At 41.8% G+C, this 23,265-nt stretch overlaps 1 protein-coding gene across 7 annotated transcripts; it reads right to left on the reverse strand.

Moving 5' to 3' along the window:
• Nucleotides 1-2,180: 2,180 nt before the first annotated feature.
• LOC109894380 (prostasin) lies at nucleotides 2,181-21,547 on the reverse strand. 7 transcript variants are annotated; one of them, XM_031828779.1, is made up of 10 exons: nucleotides 21,445-21,547; nucleotides 16,127-16,147; nucleotides 15,843-16,002; nucleotides 15,448-15,568; nucleotides 15,101-15,246; nucleotides 14,659-14,881; nucleotides 12,564-12,741; nucleotides 7,119-7,438; nucleotides 3,748-3,845; nucleotides 2,181-3,650 (listed from the first exon to the last, which is right to left on the reverse strand). In XM_031828779.1, the coding sequence occupies exons 3-10, from the start codon at nucleotides 15,936-15,938 to the stop codon at nucleotides 3,339-3,341; spliced, it is 1,494 nt and encodes a 497-aa protein (XP_031684639.1). In that variant the 5' UTR covers nucleotides 15,939-16,002; nucleotides 16,127-16,147; nucleotides 21,445-21,547; the 3' UTR covers nucleotides 2,181-3,338. The 7 variants fall into 7 exon arrangements, with proteins under 7 accessions (XP_031684639.1, XP_020343419.1, XP_031684637.1 ...); XM_020487830.2 differs by having other exon boundaries at nucleotides 14,695-14,881; nucleotides 15,448-15,716; XM_031828777.1 differs by having other exon boundaries at nucleotides 2,182-3,650; nucleotides 15,448-15,716.
• Between the last annotated feature and the right edge of the window lie 1,718 nt (nucleotides 21,548-23,265).

A 23,265-nucleotide genomic window follows, 5' to 3' on the forward strand; every position in this document is an offset into this window, starting at 1 on the left:
TACATTTCAATCACATTTGTAACGCTTCAGCTTTATAGACTGAATTGTGTGAGAGCGGTATTTGAGCTAGGGCTCAAAAGAGCGGGGGATAGAGTGCCATCTGAAACCATTAAGTGCTCATTGTCGGACTTTTGACTATAGTTCCGCACGGCAGCCAACCTTCGCGCTTAGACGAGTAAACGGCTAGTACGTTGCTATTAACTTTAGTTAACTATTAACACAATATACTTACACAATAATACATATAGGAGCAGTCATCATAGTACATCAGGACGCATAACTGCAACGCGTTTCGACAACTAATCTTTCTCAGGCAGCTTTGTGGACATGTCTCTAGAAATAGAGGTGGGGACAAGCCGACAAGTAAATGTCACATGACAGGTAGGCCTAAATAACTAGGCTATATACAAAATCAATATACATCACGTCATTGTAGAGGCAACATGAAAAGTACATATTTAAAAAATATATTTATTATTATTAAGAACGGCACAGTAATGTTGTCTATACAAAGATAGCTTTATGCACGTCCTATCAGAGCTGCGTGCAGAAAATACGTTGTATTAAAAAAAAAACAGAGGCAGGCACACTGGCGATTATCAAAAACTCAGAACAATGAAATACACAAAAGACAATATATTGGTAAATCTAGGAAGGACTATGTATACTAGAGTAAACAGTTTAGCTCTAGTTGTTTGTTTAATCCTTGGGTAGGCACAGTATCTTGAAGGTGGCTCCACCAATTCCAGCACTGAGCTGGCCTGCAACGTCCCTTCCTAGACTACACTATATAATACACAAATGTGGACACCCCTTCAAATTAGTGTATTTTGCTATTTCAGCTACACCCGTTGCTGACAGGTGTATAAAATCGAGCACACAGCCATGCAATCTCTAGAGACAAACATTGGTAGTAGAACGGCCTTACTGAAGAGCTCAGTGACTGTGAACATGGCACCCTTCCAACGAGTAAATTCGTCAAATTTCTGCCCTGCTAGAGCTGCCCCGGTCAACTGTAAGTGCTGCTATTGTGAAGTGGAAACATCTAGGAGCAACAACTCAGTGGTAGGCCGCACAAGCTCACAGAACAGAACCGCGGAGTGCTGAAGCACATAGGGCGTAAAAATCCTCTGTCCTTTGTTGCAACACTTACTGAATTCCGAACTGCCTCTGGAAGCAACGTCAGCACAAGAACTGTTCTTCTGGAGCTTCATGAAATGGGTTTCCATGGCCGAGTAGCCGCACACAAGCCTCAGATCACCATGTGCAATGCCAAGCATCGGCTCGAGTGGTGTAAAGCTCACCGCCATTGGACTCTGGAGCAGTGGAAAAGCCTTCTCTGGAGTAATGAATCACGTTCCACCATCTAGCAGTCCGACGGACAAATCTGGGTTTGGTGGATGCCAGGAGAATGCTTCCTGCCCCAATGCATAGTGCCAACTGTCACGTTTGGTGGAAGAGGAATAATGGTCTGGGGATGTTTCTCATTGTCAGGGAATGGGGAACTAATCAGGATAGAAGAGAAAATGAATAAAGCAATGTTCAGGAAAGTCCTTGTTGAAAACCTGCTGCCCTCTGCAAGAACGCTGATACTGGGACGGAAGTTCACCTTTCAGCATGACAATGAAGCACACAGTCAAAGCTACAGTGGAATTGCTAAGGAATAAAAAGATAAATGTCCAATTGATAATTTGTGGCATTTCTTAAAGATTGCTGTCCATCAACACTCCCCAAGGAACTTGACCTAGCTTGAACGGTTTTGTAAAGAAGAATGTTCATATATTGCCAAATCTGCAGTACATTTGGAAAGTATTCAGACCTCTAGACTTTTTCCACATTGTTACGTTACAGCCTAATTCTAAAATGGTTTCAATTGTTTTTCCTCAATCTACACACACTATCACATAATGTCAAACCAAAAACAGGTTTTTAGAAATGTTTGCAAATGTGAAGAAAGAAAATACTGAAATATCCCTAAGAAAATATATATCATAAGTATTCAGACCCTTTACTCAGTACTTTGCTGAAGCACCTTTGGCAGCGATTACAGCCTTGAGTCTTTTTGGTATGATGCTACAAGCTTGGCACACCTGTATTTGGGGAATTTCTCCCATTCTTCTCTGCAGATCCTCTCGACCTGTGTCAGGTTGAATGGGGAGCATCGCTCCACAGCTATTTTCAGGTCTCTCCAGAGTTCTAAATACGAAGTTGGTAGAAACATATTTCAGAACTCACAGCTGAAATTGCTGCCGAAGGTGCTTCTGCCAAGTATTAAATCAGGGGGCTTATAAATCAGGAGACTTATCCAGTTATATTTCAGTTATGTATTTTTAATATATACTTGTTTTCTCACAACAATATTTTGAAAAAGTTAAGGGAGCGTAGTCTTTCTATAGGTACTGTAATTCCAGATCAATTTTTATGGTAAAAATCACTGAGATGAATGTTATGGCTATGACAGACAATCTATTCCCCAAAACTTCATTGAAAGAATAAGGTTGTTTTAATATTATATTACTTATTTCCTCATGTAAGACTAAATGCTGGTTGTAATTTGTTTTGATGCAGATTTTTATTTATTTACTAACCAGATAGTGTCTGATCAAGGAATATTCCATAGAATTTTTGAAAAATAACATCAGTAAAAGGTATTTCTATTCTGATTTCAAATGTTCAACACTTATCAAACAAAGACAATATGCTCTCTTTCCTCATCTTCATTAAAAAGTTGTGGGAATGGCAGTTGTTTGGGAGAAAGCATAGATTTTTGTATAAGAAGCATGTTTTCACAGGTTATTTCTTGAAATGTGACATACAATAGCAATCAGTCAAGGCGCTGTTTCTCAGCTTTCAAAATGCCTAATCATGGTTTTACACCAGCAAAGTATACCCATTAATATATGCAGAGGTCTTGATCCTGCAAGAAATGGAACATTTCGCTCAGGCTAGAAAGGGTCAACTCTGGCAACATTATTATGTTCCATTGTTTTACATGGTATCTGGATATTGTCATGTTACAATGTTACACATACCCAGACAGTTAACAGAAAACCTGGCATATTGCGTCTCAAACAGCAATGCTTGTAAGTGTCATAACAAAATAGTATCCAGAAAATGCTACTGATACAAAAACATTGACAGCAAAAATAGTAAAAAGACAAAGGAAGTTGGAAACATTCATCATTCAAATGACTGGAAATTAAGGCTCCCTGAGTTCAAAACTAGAAACCTGGCTTTGACACACTACCAGTCACTGACAAAAATGGATTAATTCCTCGAAAAAATATACTTTTGGTTGGAAGTTAGAGAGGGCTTGTCAATGGTAGCTGTGGAGTTTCCTAGTACCAACCCAACAGTAGGACAGAGGAGAGGGAGAAGAGGAGGAGAGAGGAGTGGGCCAGGGAAGCTCCACTGCTGCCACCAGCTGAGGTGGCAGGGGATAGGAAGGTTCCCAAATTGGCAGTCAGGAAGTTTTGGAAGTGGGAGGTTTTGGTGAAGACTTGGATAGGGGAGGTGCGGGGATCCCTGCTCCAACGTGCTTTGTTGGTGCTGTTATTGCTAGTGGTGTTGCTGCTGCTGTCGACAGTCAACACAGCAGTCTGGAACCATGAGTTGCCATGCTTACACATCAAAGGACCACCGGCATTACCCTGTGGGTGGAAGTACACTAGGTTTAATATGGTTATAATGTTATGTGCTTATAACAACATGTTGCAAGCTAAATAGTATGACAGATATGTACTAAACCTGCAGTAGTGTCACAGCTCCGGTGCAAATGTTGTCCGTAGACGAAACATTCACACATTCCACCACAGAGGTCTGGAACCCCTGCAGAACTTCCTCAGCTAAGGACAAAGAGAGATGGGTGTATTACTTATCATACCCACCCCCACGGTCCTGTCCGGAAACAATACCGACACTGTAAAACATATCCTGTCAAATGAACAGAAACTTACTGGCAGCAATTGGCCAGAAAGGTACTATAATTTATTTTACAGCTACTGTAATTCATTTAACGGTACCAAAATGTTTACTTAAATCTAATTTACAGTACCAAGTCAGTTACTAATTTACAGTATCAATTATAATTACTGCATATTACCCAGTGTTTTCATTTTGGTCATTTAGTGGCGCTCTTTAATCGGTGAAGTCAATCAAGGTTGCTAAAAAATATATATCACAGTCATAACATGTAAACCTTTCTATAACCATTACTGAAAATGTTGTTGTAGTTAAGGATATACTGGTCTTTAAAATAATTGTAATTACAACAAGATATCTTATGATGATATATCTCTGGATAGTACCAATATATTACTGAGATATTCACGGTAACTTGATGCCAGCTTCCTGTAAATTACTAAAACGTCAAAGCAATAAAAAACACAGTACAATACTGTAAGGAACTGTAGGAAAGTCATTTTTACAGTATTTTACATATCACTTAAATTAGTACAGGACTCTCACTAATGGGTGAAACAATTATAGCCACTTACAAGGCACACATTAAAATATGTTCATGACAGTGATTCATTCCCCTCCAGCAATGAATAATAATGTATTACCTTTGTAAAGCGCATTTCATTATACAGAATAATCTCAAATTGCCTTCAAATAAAAAACAAAATGACAGGGCAACTGGTACAAAGAACCCAGCTGACGATACAAGGGACAAGGACACCAAGGAGCACAGCTATCAACAGAATGACCTTCCTAAACAGTCTTTGGGGCCCTTTCAAAGGAGCTCAAAGTCTTTGGTGCCTTCAGGTGGTCCAGGAGGGTATTCTAGAGGCTCGGGATGGTTGAGCTGAAAGCCCGATTTTCCCCCAAGGAGCAGAGCTTGGTCCTGGGGGCGTGGAGGAGCAGGCCATCTCTTGACCTGAGGGTGCGGGTGGGGTATGGTATTTGAGATAAGGAGTGGGATATCCATGACTACGCTGGAAAGTCAGCAAGAGGGTTTTAAAATTAAATCCGTAGTGAGACGGGGAGCCGGCAGAGATGCCAGGATGGGGGTGATGTTTCTTCACTCTCACCAGGATCCTGACAGTGCTGTTCTGGATGTAGTGGGGCTTTTGGAGACTCCTGCCAGGGATCACAATGAAGAGTGTGTTACAGTAGTCCAGGCTTGAGGAGATAAAGGCATGGATGAGACATATGCATCAGACTGACTTGGGGTAGTTTTTACATACAGCTGGGTGTCATCAGCATAGCAGTGGAATGAGATTCCATTCCGGCTAATGACATGACCATGTACAGGATGAGCAGCATGGATCCAAGAATAGATCCTTGTGGGACACCGCAAGTGACGTGGAGGGTCCAAGACCTGGATGCAACGCACCATCACTACCAGTGTGCTGCATTAAATATACAGCAATACAGTAATTTGTTGAATTGTATTGAAAAACTGCAATTGCTAATAGTGAATCCAGTGATATTACAGCATAATGTAATGTACTGTACACCACCCCATTCACAAATGTTTTGCTCCTTCAGACAGTGAGTCACATGGCCGTGGCTTGCTATTTAAAGAAGGCAGAGGCAGTGCTACTGTTCAATTCAACGTTAGAATGGGCAAAACGAGTGACTTAAGCGACTTTGAGCATGGTATGATCGTCGATGCCAGGTGCACCAGTTCCAATATATCAGAACTGGCCGGCCTCCTTGGCTTTTCACACACGACAGTGTCTAGGGTTCATCAAGAATAGGGTAACAAAACAAAAAACATCCAGTCAGCGGCAGTACTGTGGGTGAAATCAGCTTGTGGATGAGAGGTCGAAGGAGAATGGCAAGAATCGTGTAAGATAACAGGCAGGCCACAAACAGGCATAAAATGGCGCAGTACAACAGTAATGTGCAGAACGGCATCTCAGAACGCACAACGCGTCTGTCCTTGTCACGGATGGGCGATTGCAGCAGACGACCATACTGGGTTTCACTCCTATCAGCTAAAAACAAGAAGAAGCGGCTCCAGTAGGCACATGATCACCAACACTGGACAATTGAGTGCATTGCCTGGTCTGACAAATCCCAGTTCCTGTTGCGTCATGCTGATGGGAGAGTCAGGATTTGGCGTAAGCAGCATAAGTTCATGGCCACATCCTGCCTGGTGTCAACATTACAGGCTGATGGCTCTGGTGTGGGGAATGTTATTTCCTGGCACGTTTGGTTCCTTGACGCCAATTGAGCAACGTTTGAACTCCCCACCTTGTAGAATCCATTCCCCAAATAATTCAGGCTGTTCTGGAGGCAAATAGGGGTCTGACCCGATACTAGATTGGTGTACCTAATAAACACAAAACACTATATTTGGTGTTTTATGTCACTTGCACTTTATGCCTTAACAAAGGCTTCTATGCTGACAGTAACTACAGGCCAAAACAGATCAAAAGGACATGGCTAGCCATTCAACTATTAAAGGTTTGAGACTTGCTGCCACTGATTTGTCCCCTATATATATTAAATTGTTAGGGGACCACTAAGACATACAGTTAAATTCGTTCAGGATTCACCCTAACGGGTGCAACAAATAACAAACAAGACACGCCTAAAAATATGTTAGTCAGAAACACAATACCATCCACCCACTATTGTTCAAAAGGTTTTTGGCGCTCCAAAAATGATGTATGGTTCAGGATTCTGAATTACAGTAAATAACTGTCAATTTTCAGGACAAGATTTGTAAAATTCCTAAAATGGAGTATATTACTGTATTCTGTGTACAGCATTCTCACTCACAGGTGCAACAAATATAGCGCCTTACAATGCACGCCTTCAATATATTTATGAGCCAAAGACACTTTCCCTGCCCACAACATTTTCCCACAATGCACGATAATTACTGTGTATTATTCTACAGTGTTTTACTGTTGAAATTACAGAAACGTCTTACAGTGCAGCCAGCTCCTACCCTAGGCATTTGTGTAGATCTGAGAGGCCTGTATAGGTTATAAGCAATATGGTGAAAATCTCACCTATCCTATCAGAAGACAGGTGGACCTACTACCATTGCTTACCCAATTATTTCAGATCTACACAAATGCCTTGGTGCTATATAGGGTTTGTTTCTGAACAGGGAACATTTCTCACTAACACACAAAGACAGTAGTCCTTCCACTCACCGCCACCCTGACCTGTTGCCCAGCCAGCTACCCAACACAGAGTCCCTGTGCTGAAGGTTCTGGTTCCCTTGTCCACACAGATAGGCTGGATGTAGTCAGACAATGTGGGTTGGCTGGCCAGTCGGAGGATGGCCACGTTGTTGCCTGTCACATTGCTCATGGTGATGTTGATGACGTTCTGGGTTACCTCGTGGGGATTGGAGCCGCTCTGTTTCAGACGACCCAGAATCACGGTCCACTCAGAAGCGTTGGCCTGGCTGGAGAGATAATGAGTTGCATCTCTGTTTAGTGATGTCCTGTGATCATTGGTGGTCAGTGCCCTTTAAAATGAGGGAGGGCTATTTTATTTTCATGAGCATGGCCTTATTTTTCTATTACAGCATATTGGATGACTCGTTCATATTCCATTCACCCAGTTCAATGTAACAGCGATAGGTTTAGGCTACTACAGTTGAAGTCAGAAGATGACACACTTAGGTTAGAGTCATTAAAACTCATTTTTCAACCACTCCACAAATTTCTTGTTAACAAACTATAGTTTTGGCAAGTTGGTTAGGACATCTACATTGCATGACAAGACATTTTTCCAACAATTGTTTACAGACAGTGTAATAATCTGTCACAATTCCAGTGGTTCAGAAGTTTGCATACATTAAGTTGACTGTGCCTTTAAACACCTTGGAAAATTCCAGAAAATTATGTCATGGCTTTAGAAGCTTCTGATAAGCTAATTGACATAATTTGAAGTGTACCTATGGATGAATTTAAAGGTCTACCTTCAAACTCAGTGCCTCTTTGCTTGACATCATGTGAAAATCAAAATAAATCAGCCAAGACCTCAGAAAAAAGATTGTAGACCTCCACAAGTCTGTTTCATCCTTGGGAGCAATTTCCAAACACCTGAAGGTACCACGTACATCTGTACAAACAATAGTAAGCAAGTATAAAAACCTTGGGACCACCCAGCCCGTCATACCGCTCAGGAAGAAGTTCTGTCTCCTAGAGATTAATGTACTTTGGTGCGAAAACTGAAAATCAATCCCAGAACAGCAAAGGACCTTGTGAAGATGCTGGAGGAAACGGGTACAAAAGTATCTATATACACAGTAAAAAGAGTCATATATCAACATAATCTGAAAGGCCGCTCAGCAAGGAAGAAGCCACTGCTCCAAAACCACCATAAAAAAGTCAGACTACGTTTTGCAACTGCACATGGGGACAAAGATCATACTTTTTGGAGAAATGTCTTCTGGTCTGATGAAACAAAAATAGAACTGTTTGGCCATAATGACCATCGTTATGTTTGGAGGAAAAAGGGGGAGGCTTGCAAGCTGAAGAACATCATCCCAACCATGAAGCACGGAGATGGCCGCATCATGTTGTGGGAGTGCTTTGCTGCAGGAGGAACTGGTGCCCTTCAGAAAATAGATGGCATCATGAGAAGGAAAATGATGTGGATATATTGAAGCAACATCTCAAGACATCAGTCAGGAAGCTAAAGCTTGGTCACAAATGGGTCTTCCAAATGGACAATGACCCCAAGCATACTTCCAAAGTTGTGGCAAAATGGCTTACGGACAACAAAGTCAAGGGATTGGAGTGGCCATCACAAAGCCCTGACTTCAATCCTATAGAAAATTTGTGGGCAGAACTGAAAAAGCATGTGCGAGCAAGGAGGCCTACAAGCCTGACTCCGTTACATCAGCTCTGTCCGGAGGTATGGGCCAAAATTCACCCAACTTGTTGTGGAAGGCTACCAGAAATGTTTGACCCAAGTTAAACACGCTTACCTGCACCTAGCTGATATTCAGTGCAATCATTAAAACCTGTTATGGCTAGACGTGGTGCTTGCGACCCACCTCAACAACATCTGGTGAAATTGCAGAGTGCGAAATTCAAATGGCAGATAGTCTTATTTAATATTCATGAAAATACAAGTGTCATACATCAGAAAAAAAGCTTCTTGTTAATCCAGCCGCTGTGTCAGATTTCAAAAAGGCTTTACGGCGAAAGCACACCATGCGATTATCTGAGGACAGTGCCCCGCACACAAAAGCATTAAAAAAATTTTTCAACCAGGCTGGTGCGCCACGAAAGTCAGAAATAGCGATAAAATAAATGCCTTACCTTTTGAAGATGATCTTCTGTTGGCTCTCCAAAAGGTCCCAGCTACATCACAAATGGTCCCTTTGTTCGATAAAGTCCTTCTTTATATCCCCAAAAACTCAGTTTAGCTGGCGCGTTTCATTCAAAATGAGGGAGGGCTATCCACCGGTTTCCCTCCTTCAAAATGCATACAAAATTAATCACAAAAGTTATCAATAAACTTCTCCAAACAAGTCAAACAACATTTATAATCAAACCTCAGGTACCCTCAGGTACCCTAATACGTTTTTGACATGCCTTTTTTTCTGGATTTTTTGTTGTTGTTATTCCATCTCTCAACTGTTCAAATAAACCTACCATTAAAATTATAGACTGATAATTTCTTTGTCAGTGGGCAAACGTACAAAATCAGCAGGGGATCAAATACTTTTTTCCCTCACTGTATGCATATCTGAGTAACAGTTTACTGTGGGCACGCTTTTCATCCAGACGTCAAAATACTGCCCCCTAGTCCAAAGAGGTTCCAACAGTTGCAAACAAGAGTTTACAAGCCAAAACTCTACACACAGCCTACTTCGTTGTCACCATATTAGCTAAAGTAACGTCATAGTTAATAGAACTAATGCGTTCGTATAGCTGCTACTATCACGCAGTGAAGTTAGTAAGCAGTTACACCGACAGGCCCCGGTGACAATAAATTAGTAATACCAAAAGCTTACCTTGACTTGGAAGAGTTCCAGTGTTGTGTTGGATAGTCATAGCCAGCTAGCTAACGTAGCATCCCTCTGTTTGAGCAGGGTGTTTCAGTAGGCTGAACTAGCTAGCTGAATTTGCTAGCTAAGTAAGTGAAACTGTCTTTTTCAATCTCTTTCTCTCTTGCTTCTACTTCATTTAAGAATAAATTAATTTGTTAAAATAACTGTTCAACTATTGCCTTTCTCTGAGTTAACTACTCACCACATTTTATACACTACAGTGCTAGCAAACTGTAGATGATGGTTGCAGTGCTAGATTAATTATCTGATCCTTTGATTGGGTGGACAACATGGCAGATCATGTTGCAAGAGCTCTGATAACTTCCGGAGGGTGTCCTCCAGCCTGTCATAATTACTGTGTATATCCATGGAAGGGGGTGAGAACGTGACGTGATTATATTTAGTATAGTTTCATCTAAAAATTATACAACTTTAATGTTTTACAATTTACATTTTTATGAAATTTACTGATGAGGATGGTCCTCCCCTCCCTTCTCTGTGGAGCCTCCACTGCCTGTGACAGACTAGCGTCCTGTCCAAGGGGTGTACATCAAGCGGCCTCACCCTGCTACTTTAGTGAGGGATATTAATCTCTTCATGCCAATTGTCTTATTAAATGTTTATTCACTGCTTATGTAATATGTATTGGTTATGTATGTGTTATGCCCTAGGTAGGCACCCTTCATACTCAACTCTTCATTCATGTTATCATCATTTGACATAATTCATTATTGTACTAAGTTGATCTTTTCTTTGTCTTGAAGTTGACGTAATTATTAATTAAAGGGAAATTCAGACATGAATTAGTCTTGTGCTGATCTAATTTCAATTAAAGCTACACAATATTTAAAGGGATTTGTTTGAGATAAACAGAAAAACTAATTGAACCAAAACTTTTTAATTGAATTACATTTATTCAGTGCGAACAAGGGAGCCACACCAGCAGAGCTCACTACCCACCTGCACAATTATGTGGACACCTGCTCGTCGAACATCTCGTTCAAAAAAATCATGGGCATTAACATGGAGTTGGTCCCCCCCTTTGCTGCTATAACAGCCTCCACTCTTCTGTTAAGGCTTTCCACTAGATGTGAACATTACTGTGGCGACTTGCTACCATTCAGCAACAAGGGCATTATTGAGGTCGAGCACTAATGTTGAGTGATTAGGCCTGGCTCACAGTCGGCTTTCCAATTCATCCCAAAGCTGTTCAATGGGGTTGAGGTCAGGTCTCTGTGCAGGCCAGTCAAGTTCTTCCACACAGATCTTGACAAACCATTTCTGTATGGAACTCGCTTTGTGCATGGGGGCATTGTCATGCTGAAACAGGAAAAGGCCTTGCCCAAACTGTCACACAGTTGGAAGCACAGAATCTCCTTGAAAGTAATTTTATGCTGTAGCTTTAAGATTTTCCCTTCGGGCCTAGCCGAACCATGAAAAACAGCCCAAGACCATTATTCCTCCACCAAACTTTACAGTTGGCACTATGCATTCAGGCAGGTAGCGTTCTCCTGACATTATTTAGCTTTACACCACTCCAGCCGACGCTTGGCATTGCACGTGGTGATCTTAGGCTTGTATGCGGCTGCTCGGCCATGGAAACCCATTTCTTGCCACTCCCGACGAACAGTTATTGTGCTGATGTTGCTTCCAGAAGCAGTTTGAATCTTGGTAGTGAGTGTCGCAACTGAGGACAGATGATCTTTATGCACTTCAGCAGTTGGAGGTCCCGTTCTGGGAGCTTGTGTGTCCTACCACTTCGCGGCTGAGCTGTTGTTGCTCCTTGACATTTCACAATAACAGCACTTACAGTTGACCAGTTTCTAGCAGGGTAGAAATGTTATGAACTGACTTGTTGGAAAAGTGGCATCCTATGATGGTGCCACGTTGAAAGTCACTGAGCTCTTCAGTACAGGTCATTCTACTGTCTATGGATATTGCATTGCTGTGTGCTCTGTTATACACGTGTCAGTCGAATCCTCATACTTTTGGCCATGTAGTGTAAGTCTGAGTACCAACTACTGAGAAGTGCTTAAATCAAAACTCGAAAAAGTCATAGATATCCTAAGTCTGAATGGGCCACTAAATTCCTTGTGAAGGTAGCAAAACGTTAAACTGTCCAGCTGATTAGGATGGTAAAACAGTAGTGTGGAAGAGATGTTGGCTGGTGGCTCCCCCCTCTGGTACACTAGAGTAACTACTACAGTAAGTGCCTGTTGAGCCCATGGAGTCACCCAGACACTGGTTGACATGACGATGACACCATAACTATGCTTTCTGAAGCCAAGGTTGTGTGAAACATGTGTGTTGTTTATAGACAGCTACCCCTCCTAGAATTTTCAGTAGCACAGTGATTTTACAAATGTCATACGTATTAATCTTGGTTAACCTTTGCATTAGGGTTGAAAAGGAAACGTTTCTATGCGTCACTAACTGTTAATGTAATGGCACTGTAAAAAAAAAAATCTAAATCCAATCAAAATGTAGGTTCTATGACTAGATTTCCTTAGAATCATGTAAGGAATTGACATTTCAATCCAGCTACTAACTCTCCCACTTTGACATACAGGTAGAGTTCACTTACCTAGAAAAGCAGCTGGCATCACTCATGACAGAGTCTACCGCCACTAAAGTGCCCCCGCAGACGTGCGCTCCGTTAGTCTGTATGCTGGCTATCCAGGGCCACAAACCTGCTGTCGCCAACGAGCTTCCGCCACCAACATGGGAGTTCAAAGAGGAGCTAGCCCTGCCACACACCACAGCTGCAGAGGGAGGGAGAGAGAGAAACATTTGAGAGACAAATAAAAGGGAATAATTCAGTAGTCAGATATGTTACAAAAGTAAAGATTCACGTTAAGTTGTAGCCATAAGCACAAGTTAGTCTATACAGTGCCTTCGGAAAGTATTCAGACACCTTGACCTTTTCCACGTTATGTTACAGCCTTATTTCAAAATGGATTAAATACATGTTTTTCCCTCAGCAATCTACACACAATACCCCACAATGACAAAGTGAAAACAGGTTTTCAAAAAACAGAAACACTTCATTTACATAAGTATTCAGACCCTTTGCTATGAGACTCGAAATAGAGCTCAAGTGCATCCTGTTTCCAATGATCATCCTTGAGATGTTTCTACAACTTGATTGGAGCCAACTTGTGGTAAATTCAATTGATTGGACAAGATTTGGAAAGGTACACACCAGTCTATATAAGGTCCCACAGTTGACAGTGCATGTTTGAGCAAAAAACCAAGCCATGAGGTCGAAGGAATTGTCCGTATAGCTCTGAGACAGGATTGTGTCGAGGCACAGATCTGGGGATGGGTACCAAAACATTTCAGCAGCATTGAAGGTCCCCAAGAACACACTGGCCTCCATCGTTCTTAAATGGAAGAAGTTTGGAACCACCAATACTCTTCCTAGAGCTGGCTGCCTGGACAAATTGAGCTATATGGGGAGAAGGGCCTTGGTCAGGGAGGTGACCAAGAACCGGATTGTCACTCTGACAGAGCTCCAGAGTTCCTCTGTGGAATGGGAGAAACTTCCAGAAGGACAACCATCTCTGCAGCACTCCATCAATCAGGCCTTTATGGTAGAGTGGCCAGACGGAAGCCACTCCTTAGTAAAGGGCATATGACAGCCCTCTTGGAGTTTGCCAAAAGGCACCTAAAGACTTTCAGATCATGAGAAACAAGATTCTCTGCTCTGATGAAACCAAGGTTGAACTCTTTGGCCTGAATGCCAAGCATCATGTCTGGAGGAATCCTGGCACCATCCCTACGGTGAAGCATGGTGGTGGCAGCATCATGCTGTGGGTGATGTTTTTCCGCAGCAGGGACTGGGAGACATGGAGGGAAAGATGAACAGAGCAAGGTACAGAGAGATCCTTGATGAAAACCTGCTCCAGAACACTCAGGACCTCAGACTGGGACTAAGGTTCACCTTCCAACAGAACAATGACCCTAAGCACACAGCCAAGACAACGCAGGAGTGGCTTCGGGACAAGACTCTGAATCCCCTTGAGTGACCCAGCCGAGCCCGGACTTGAACCTGATCGAACATCTCTGGAGAGACCTAAAAATAGCAGCAACGCTCCCCATCCAACCTGACAGAGCTTGAGAGGATCTGCAAAGAATGGGAGAAACTTCCCAAATACAGGTGTGCAAAGCTTGTACCGTCATAACAAAGAAGACTCAAGGCTGTAATTTCTGCCAAAGGTGCTTCAAAGTACTAAGGGTCTGAATACTTATGTAAATATGATATTTCCGTTTTTTATTTAAAAATGTCCAAAAACCTGTTTTTGCTTTGTCATTATGGGGTTGATTGAGGGAAAAAATATATATTTTAGAATAAGGCTGTAACGTAACAAAATGTGGAAAATGTCAAGGGGTCTGAATACTTTCCGAAGGCACTGTAGGTATGTACATGCAGTTGTAGGGGCAGTTGTGGTGGTAGTGGTGGTTGTAGGGGCAGTAGTGGTGGTTGTAGGGGCAGTTGTAGTGGTTGTTGTAGGGGCGGTTGTAGGGGCGGTTGTAGTGGTTGTTGTAGGGACAGTGGTAGGGGCGGTTGTAGGGGCAGTTGTAGTGTTTGTTGTAGGGGTGGTTGTTGTAGGTGTCGGTTGTAGGGGTGGTTGTAGGGGTGGTTGTAGTGGTAGTGGTGGTTGTAGGGGCTGAAAGACCAGTACAGAAGACACTGAGGTCAGAGTCAGTCCCACTGGAGGAGAAGGTGACAAAGCCAGGCTGGTCACTGCTGATCTGGCTGTTGATCCAGGTCTGGTACTGGGACACTCTGGTGTACACTCCTGGGAATTTTGCCAGGGCACAGCCTTTGCCGAAACTCACAACACCAGACTGGATCCAGCGAGTACCCTGATTGGTTACCATCGGACCTCCGGAGTCCCCCTATGCATAGACAGATTTACAGTGTCACTGAGATTGCATTTTCACAGGATTATGAAACAGTCGGTTTCCCAGATGAAGCACAGTCTCAGATGAGGAGCCATTTACACTGTGAACATGCTTTTTAGACTAGGATTGGGTATAACCTGTGTCCGGGGAATCGGACCAATATGTAATTGACCCACAATGTAATAAACAAAAAGGATAACCAAGAGATTTTACCTGACAGGAATCCTTTCCTCCTGCTGCTAGACCAGCACAGATCATGTTGTCTGTGATTGTACCTACTCCATAGTTAAAGTTACACAGCCTGTTTCCCACTACTGGCACCTCCACCTCCTGTAGGGTCTTTGGTGAGGGCAGGGACACTGAGGAGATGGGAAACACATTCAGACAAGTAAAGTTAGTACAACATGATTTGAAATGCATTACTTGATCGATTAATTTTGAAGTTTTTTTTGAGGAAAATGTATTTTGTTACAATTGATCACTCCTATTATATTACAAATATATTTTACATATAGACTATTGCCAATGCATTAGATTTAATCTCTCCCATCAGATCTCACCTCCACTGCGGATGGTGCCCCAGCCAGTGACCCAGCTAGTAGTGCCGGCATGAAAAGAGCTGCCTGGTGCAGCTAGGCAGACTGGCCGGATGTAGTTGGTAAAAGTCACAGGGGAGGAGAGCTTGAGAAGACACATGTCGTTGTCATTAGTACTTCTGGTGTAGTTGGGGTGGGACATGATCTGAGTGACCCCGCGGTCCACCTCGTTGGGGTTAGAGCCCTTCTGGTTCTGACGACCAACGTAGACCACCAAATTTGATGTACTGGGGCTGAGATAATATATATATATATAAAAAAGATAACAGAAATGCTGTAAAAGGAGGCTCAATTGAGTTATGATTAGGTTTGGTGTAAGAGTTAAATGTTAGGATTCTAGCAATCCTGCAATTCCTCACCTGGAGAAGCAGTGAGCAGCAGTCAGAACCCACTCTTTGTTGATGAGGGATCCCCCACAAAAATGCCTGCCAAATCTGTGCAGACTGGCCTGCCATGGCCAACTCCCTGCAAGAGCATCCTGACCCCCCACAATCCTAGTGTTGAGAGGGGTTCCGCATACTAACAGAGACACATATGGATGAAGGTTTACGAAAGGGAGCACACAAAGGAAGTGAAGAGATTGAAACCTCACTAGTTAGTGAATAGGTGCATGGTAATGTCATTCAATGAGGAAAATACTCACCATCCAACTGAGAGTGAGACCCTAAAAACAGGAGAGGAGAAAAACAGTTAAACAGTTTGGTTTTGGCACACTGTGGGAAAACATGTAACTTAACTCTTTGTACCCTACTGGTTTTACAATAGCAACCACATAAGGAATTAGAATAATTGAACAGGATCTCTAGTAACATAGAGTCTTAGAGCACAGCCAGCAAGCCAGTCAATCAATTAGTCAGTGTATTTAGTGTTGTTCCATAGTTTCCATGTGAGCGAACTTTGTATGCTGGATGCTTGTCATGAGTCTGTGGATTGTTTGACAAAACACCATCTGTCACAACTAATTTAATCACTGCGTATGTTACCGAACATTACTGTACACTTAACATTATCCCGAATGTGCGTTTGTAACGGAATACACCGTGAGTCGTGAAGCAGGTGCAGATGTGCGTAATAATAAGTCAATGCAGAAGAACATATGAGAAGCGAGATTCTCTGGTCTGATGAAACTAAGATTGAATTGTTTGGCCTGAATGCCAGGCGTCACGTCTGGAGGAAACCTGGCACCATCTCTACGGTGAAGCATGGTGGTGGCAGCATCATACTGTGGGGATGTTTTTCAGCGGCAGGGATTGGAAGACTTGTCAGGATCGAGGGAAAGATGAACGGAGCAGAAAGATCCTTGATGAAAACATGCTCCGGAGGGCTCAGGACCCCAGCCTGAAGCGAAGGTTCACCTTCCAACAGGACAGCAACTCTAAGCACACAGCCAAGACAACGCAGGAGTGGCTTCGGGACAAGTCTTTGAATGTCCTTGAATTGCCCAGCCAGAGCCCGTAATTGAACCCGATCAAACATCTCTGGAGAGACCTGAAAATAGCTGTGCAGTGACCCTCCCCATCCAACCTGACAGAGCTTGCGAGGATCTGCAGAGAAGAATGGGTGAAGCTCCCCAAATACAGGTGTGCCCAGCTTAAAGGTGCATCAAAAAGGACTGAGTAAAGGGTCTGAATAGTTATGTAAGATAGATATTTCAGTTTTGTTTTTTAATACATTTGCAAAAAATATATACAAATAATGTTTTTGCTTAGTCATCATGGGGTATTATGTGAAGATTGATGAGGGAAAAAACTATGTAAATGTGGAAAAAGTCAAAGGGTCTGTGTACGAATGCACTGTATATACATTTTAGGAGGATAAATATATATATTTTTTAAGTGGTGTTAATGTTATGGTTAACTTTGTGCCAAACTGTCCATTCAGGTTTTTCGTCTGGAAACATTTCATCCAAACAAAACAATAACAAGAAAAAAAATCACAATCATCCAACAAAGGAAGTGTTGTGGTCACAACAGAGTCATCATGGCTGTAGGACTATATGGGGATTTCACCGAAAAGAATACAAAGAAGGTAACCCAAATTGCCCTTCTATTGCCTCTAATGTTTTGAATCTTCCCAAGTGGTTCCTCTCCCGGGATCTGAAAGACCTGGACAATGTGAAAGCAAGCCTGAATAACACTTTCAACTACTCTGTCTTTTCATACCAGTGCAACTAAAGGAGAACAGACCAGGTGAGGGATCCACTGGACTGCTGATATTGGCAACCAGAACCGTGAGATACTAGTGGATTACTGATAAGCACCCTAGTTCTGTGTGCTCTGTGGGTGTGTCTGGCTGGCTGGCTGGCTTCACATTCAGTCCCCACCCACTAAATTAAAATCAGGTCATGTTGTTTTTTTAAATAAATGCATACAATACACAAAGAGGCAAATAACAATCGACAAATCAGACTTCTCTATTGCAAAATTATACATTTCTACAAATTCATTGCATGAAATATTGCATTACATAATGAACATATCAAATATTGTATTCCACCCAACTGTTGTGTGTGAGGACAAACATTTTGATTTGAGGCACAACTTTCCTGTCGACACCAATTTTGATACACTTTGGAACCTCAATTTCCTCCCTGTACTCTGTCCTTAAGATAACGACAACAAGCATTGATTACATTGGTGACTCAAGCTAACTGTTTCCAGTAAGATGGAATTGTCAGCTGAAGGTGAAACATTTCCTTGACGTGTTGAAAAGCCATTCTATGGTCTTGCTCAACTCTCCATACGCTTCAGAGGGAATGTAGCATGCACACACACACACACACACACATCAGTGATAGGCCTAATGAATTAAAGGTGCCTTTTTCACATCAGTTCCAGTGGCACAAACAGGAAGAAGTGTCCATCATTTTACAGGTGCACTGGCTTTACAGCTGTATTAGATCTAAGAACTAACCACCGTCATACAGGCCACATATGTGGTGCAAGTGTCAATATACATATATGTATTTTTTTAGAATGTACAGTTGAAGTCAGAAGTTTACATACACTTAGGTTGGAGTCATATACTCGTTTTTCAACCACTCCAAAAATGTCTTGTTAACAAACTATAGTTTTGGCAAGTTGGTTAGGACATCTACTTTGTGCATGACACAAGACATTTTTCCAAAAATTGTTTACAGCCAGATTATTTCACTCATAATTCACTGTATCACAATTCCAGTGGGTCAGAAGTTTACAAACACTAAGTTAACTGTGCCTTTAAACAGCTTGGAAAATTCCAGAAATTGATGTCATGGCTTTAGAAGATTCTGATAGGCTAATTGACATCATTTGAGTCAATTGGAGGTGTACCTGTGGATGTATTTCAAAGCCTACCTGCAAACTCAGTGCCTCTTTGCTTGACATCATGGGAAAATCAAAAGAAATCAGCCAAGACCTCAGAATTGTCTTTTGTAGACCTCCATAATTATGGTTCATCCTTGGGAGCAATTTCCAAACGCTTGAAGGTACCATGTTCATCTGTACAAACAATATTACGCAAGTATAAACACCATGGGACCACGTAGCCGTCATACTGCTCAAGATGGAGACGCGTTCTGTCTCCTAGAGATGAACGTACTTTGGTGCGAAAAGTGCAAATCAATCCCAGAATAACAGCAAAGGATCTTGTGAGTATGCTGGAGGAAACAGGTACAAAAATATCTATATCCACAGTAAAACAAGTCCTATATTGACAACCCGAAAGGCCGCTCGACAAGGAAGAAGACACTGCTCAAAAAACGCCATAAAAAAGCCAGACCAATGTTTGCAACTGCACATGAGAACAAAGATTGTACTTTTTGGAGAAATATCCTCTGGTCTGATGAAACAAAAATAGAACTGTTTGGCCATATTGACCATCATTATGTTTGGAGGAAAAAGGGGGAGGCTTGCAAGCCAAAGAACCGTGAAGCACGGAGGTGGCAGCATCATGTTGTGGGGGTGCTTTGCTGCAGGAGGGACTGGTGCACTTCACAAAATAGATGGCGTCATGAGGAAGGAAAATGATGTGGATATATTGAAGCAACATCTCAAGACATCAGTCAGGAAGCTAAAGCTTGGTTGCAAATGGGTCTTCCAAATGGACCCAAATGACCCCAAGCATGCTTCCAAAGTTGTGGCAAAATGGCTTCAGGACAACAAAGTCAAGGTATTGGAGTGGCCATCACAAACCCGGACCTCAATCTTATAGAACATTTGTGGGCATAACTGAAAAAGCGTGTACGAGCAAGGAGGCCTACTAACCTGACTCAGTTACACCAGCTCTGTCAGGAGGAATGGGCCAAAATTCACCCAACTTATTGTGGGAAGCTTGTGGAAGGCTACCCAAAATGTTTGACCCAAGTTAAACAATTTAAAGGCAATGCTACCAAATACTAATTGAGTGTGTGTAAACTTCTGACCCACTGGGAATGTGATGAAAGAAATAAAAGCTGAAATAAATAATTCTCTCTACTATTATTCTGACATTTAACATTCTTAAAATAAAGTGGTGATCCTGACCTAAGACAGGGCATTTTTACAAGGCTTCAATGTCAGGAATTGTGAAAAACTGAGTTTAAATGTATTTGGCTAAGGTGTATGTAAACTTCCAACTTCAACTGTAGGTGTCTCTACTTGACAGTGCTTTAGCTTTTTTTTTCTTAGGCTGTTCTAAAATGCAAATTCTCATGCAAAATACAGCGTGCATTTGTCTGGCTGGCTGGGAGAATCTTAGTTTGTATAAAGGTATACACATGACATGTAAAGGAACATTGCCTGTGGTCTTTTTTATTTCAGGGATTGCGTATCTCCTTTATGCCATCATCAGTTGTCATGACACCCTATAATCAAAGTGAGGTTTCATGCAGACCCTTTTCCTTTCGTTTCTTTCTTTCTCTCTCTCATAAACATTTTACTTAGCGTCAGATTGTAGTTTAATGAGTCTCATTACTTAAATGAGGAATGCTTTTAAAATGTTTTACTGGAGGTCTTTTGGGGTTTTTTCAACCTTTTTTTATCCAAGAAGTCAGTCTTTTTTTTTTTTTTTTTACGAGGAAGACCTGGCCAAGTTACTCTGTTACTCACTGGTTTGTATGTTTTTCTGTCCCTAACTTAAGTTCCTTCTACGATTCAACTTTCATCTCATTAAATATCTAATTCTGTCCCTTTAACTGCTTTGAAAGATGACTTCAGCTGGTCCACTTCAACACTATACACACTGAACCTTTTGCAGTGTTCTTCAGTCATGTTCAATACCATTTATGTTGTGTTGCTATGATGCTCATGTTAGACAAATGTAAACGTTCTGCCTCATTGCATGCACTGCAGCACCCTCAAGGCCCAAAACAGTCTAACAGGTCTCTCTCCTGTGTCATAAGGCACATGACATTGTATTGACTTTGACTGTTTTTTTTGGCTATGCTCACCACCATCACCATTCCATAACCTGACCAACTCCTTAAAGGGATAGTGCAAGATTTTACCAAGCATCAGATTAACTCATGGATACCGTTTTTATGTCTCTGCAGTTTGAAAGAAGTTGTAGGTCGTTTTGCAAGCCACTAGGTTAGCACAACGACTGGAAGTCTACAGGTAGGGGAGAGTGGGGTAAATTGAGCCAAAGGGGTAAATTCAGCTACCCTTGTTTCTAAAAGTCTGTGAAGGAAGAAACCACATGGAAAAAGTGGTAAGCAAGTTAGGTATAAGGAAAATTGATTTTCAACAAGTCAAATTAATTTGTGTTCGAGATTACATGCATTCCAATTATTTCCAGGGATACACAACTACCTGATATATACGTAGATATTGTTTTTTTAGAAAGAATAGGCCTATTATTTTTTTCCATGATGGAGTGATGCTGAACAGCTAGCATGGTCTCCCCTACAACTAGCATAATCACACTATCCCTTTAACTCCAGAGTCACCTGTAGAACTGTCCATAGACGTAAAGCAGTGGAATAATGGGAATCGTGTCTCTTACCTTTTGAAAGGAATGCAACTAGTAGATTCATCAAACAGAGTGCTTTGTAGACTTCCATTGTTTCCATGCCCACCACAACAGCCTGCTCTGTTTAGTGTTTATACTTTTGTACTCATCCCTGCCTTCACTCCTCCCCTATATATATATATATATATATATATATATCTCTATAAAGTACCAGTCAAACGTTTGGACACACCTACTCATTCCATTTAAAAAAATTTTTTTTTTACAATGTTCTACATTGTAGAATAATAGTGAAGACAACAAAACTATGAAATAACACATATGGAATCATGTAGTAACCAATTTTTTTTTCAACAAATCAAAATCAAAATCAAATCAAAATCAAATTTGAGATTGTTCAAAGTAGCCACCATTTTCCTTGATGACAGCTTTGCACACGCTTGGCATTCTCTCAACCAGCTTCATGAGGTAGTCACCTGGAATGCATTTCAATTAACAGGTGTGCCTTGTTAAAGTCCATTTGTAGAATTTCTTTCCGTCTTAATGTGTTTGAGCCAATCAGTTGTGTTAAGGTAGGGGTGGTATACAGAAGATAGCCCTATTTGGTAAAAGACCAAGTCCAAATTATGGCAAGAACAGATCAAATAAGCAAAGAGAAACAACAATCCATCATTACTTTAAGACATGAAGGTCAGTCGATACGGAACATTTCAAGAACTTTTAAAGTTTCTTCAAGTGCAGTCGCAAAAACCATCAAGCGCTATGGTGAAACGGGCTCTCATGAGGACCGCCACAGGACCAGCATAGCTACCACAGCATTCTGCAGCGATACGTCCTCCCATCTGGTTTGTGCTTAGTAAGACTATTATTTGTTTTTCAACAGGACAATGACCCAACACACCTCCAGGCTGTGTAAGGGTTATTTGACCAATAAGGAAAGTGATGGAGAGCTGCATCAGATGACCTGGCCTCCACAATCACCCGACCTCAACCCAATTGAGATGGTTTGGGATGAGTTGGACCGCAGACTGAAGGAAAAGCAGCCAACAAGTGAACAGCATATGTGGGAACTCCTTCAAGACTATTGGAAAAGCATTCCTCATGAAACTCGTTGAGAGAATGCCAGGAGTGTGCAAAGCTGTCAAGGCAAAGAGTGGCTACTTTGAAGAATCTAAAATCTAAAATGTATTTTGATTTGTTTAACACTTGCTATTTCATCATGTTGATGTCTTCACTATTATTCTACAATGTAGAAAACAGTAAAAATAAACACCCTTGAATGAGTAGGTGTGTCCAAACTATTAACTGGTAGCGGGGAGGGACAGGCGCCCTTCTCAAAATAAACAGTAATCTGTGGCGCTCGGTCATGTTGTCAACAAGGCAGCGTGATGAATCATGAAGAGAAACACATTTTGACATAAAATATTTGTTCGAAATTTGCAAACGAGTTTTTATTCAAAAGCAATCGCTTTTCGCAGGTGAAAACAGAATCCTACTTATTACTCCATGTACTTAACCTAAGTAACTTTTGTTTTGAGCCGACATCGCGGTTGGCCATGAGTGGGGCACCTGGCTCATGGCTGGGAGGTTCCAAAACGAATGCAATCACTTATCACCCGGTGCAAACTTCTTCCACTGGGGCAACCGGTGCCATGCAGACACCCGTAAAAGACGCTCCCCATCCCGATAGACCTGTTCGTTCTCCGTCTTTCCAAGTCAAACGCTCTAGAACCGTTGGTTGTCACGAGGGCAAGATCATTGGTTTTCCATTGCTGTAATCTGTGATCATGTTTCCTATCTATCTATAGATCGGTGATAGATATCTAATCTATAGAGCCTATTGTAATGTACCAC

This window comes from Oncorhynchus kisutch, linkage group LG7 (genome assembly GCF_002021735.2).
Source record: "Oncorhynchus kisutch isolate 150728-3 linkage group LG7, Okis_V2, whole genome shotgun sequence".
Taxonomy (NCBI): Eukaryota; Metazoa; Chordata; class Actinopteri; order Salmoniformes; family Salmonidae; genus Oncorhynchus; species Oncorhynchus kisutch.

What these genes read in the sequence shown, in the direction of transcription:
- LOC109894380 (XM_031828777.1), bottom strand. Translation starts at nt 21,511, where the DNA reads ATGGAAACAATGGAAGTCTACAAAGCACTCTGTTTGATGAATCTACTA. An exon ending in GCTGCTCACTGCTTCTCCAG is followed by an intron (nt 15,717 to 15,842) that starts GTGAGGAATTGC and finishes ATATTATCTCAG; the next exon opens with CCCCAGTACATCAAATTTGG. An exon ending in GGCAACAGGTCAGGGTGGCG is followed by an intron (nt 3,846 to 7,118) that starts GTGAGTGGAAGG and finishes CTTTGTCCTTAG; the next exon opens with CTGAGGAAGTTCTGCAGGGG.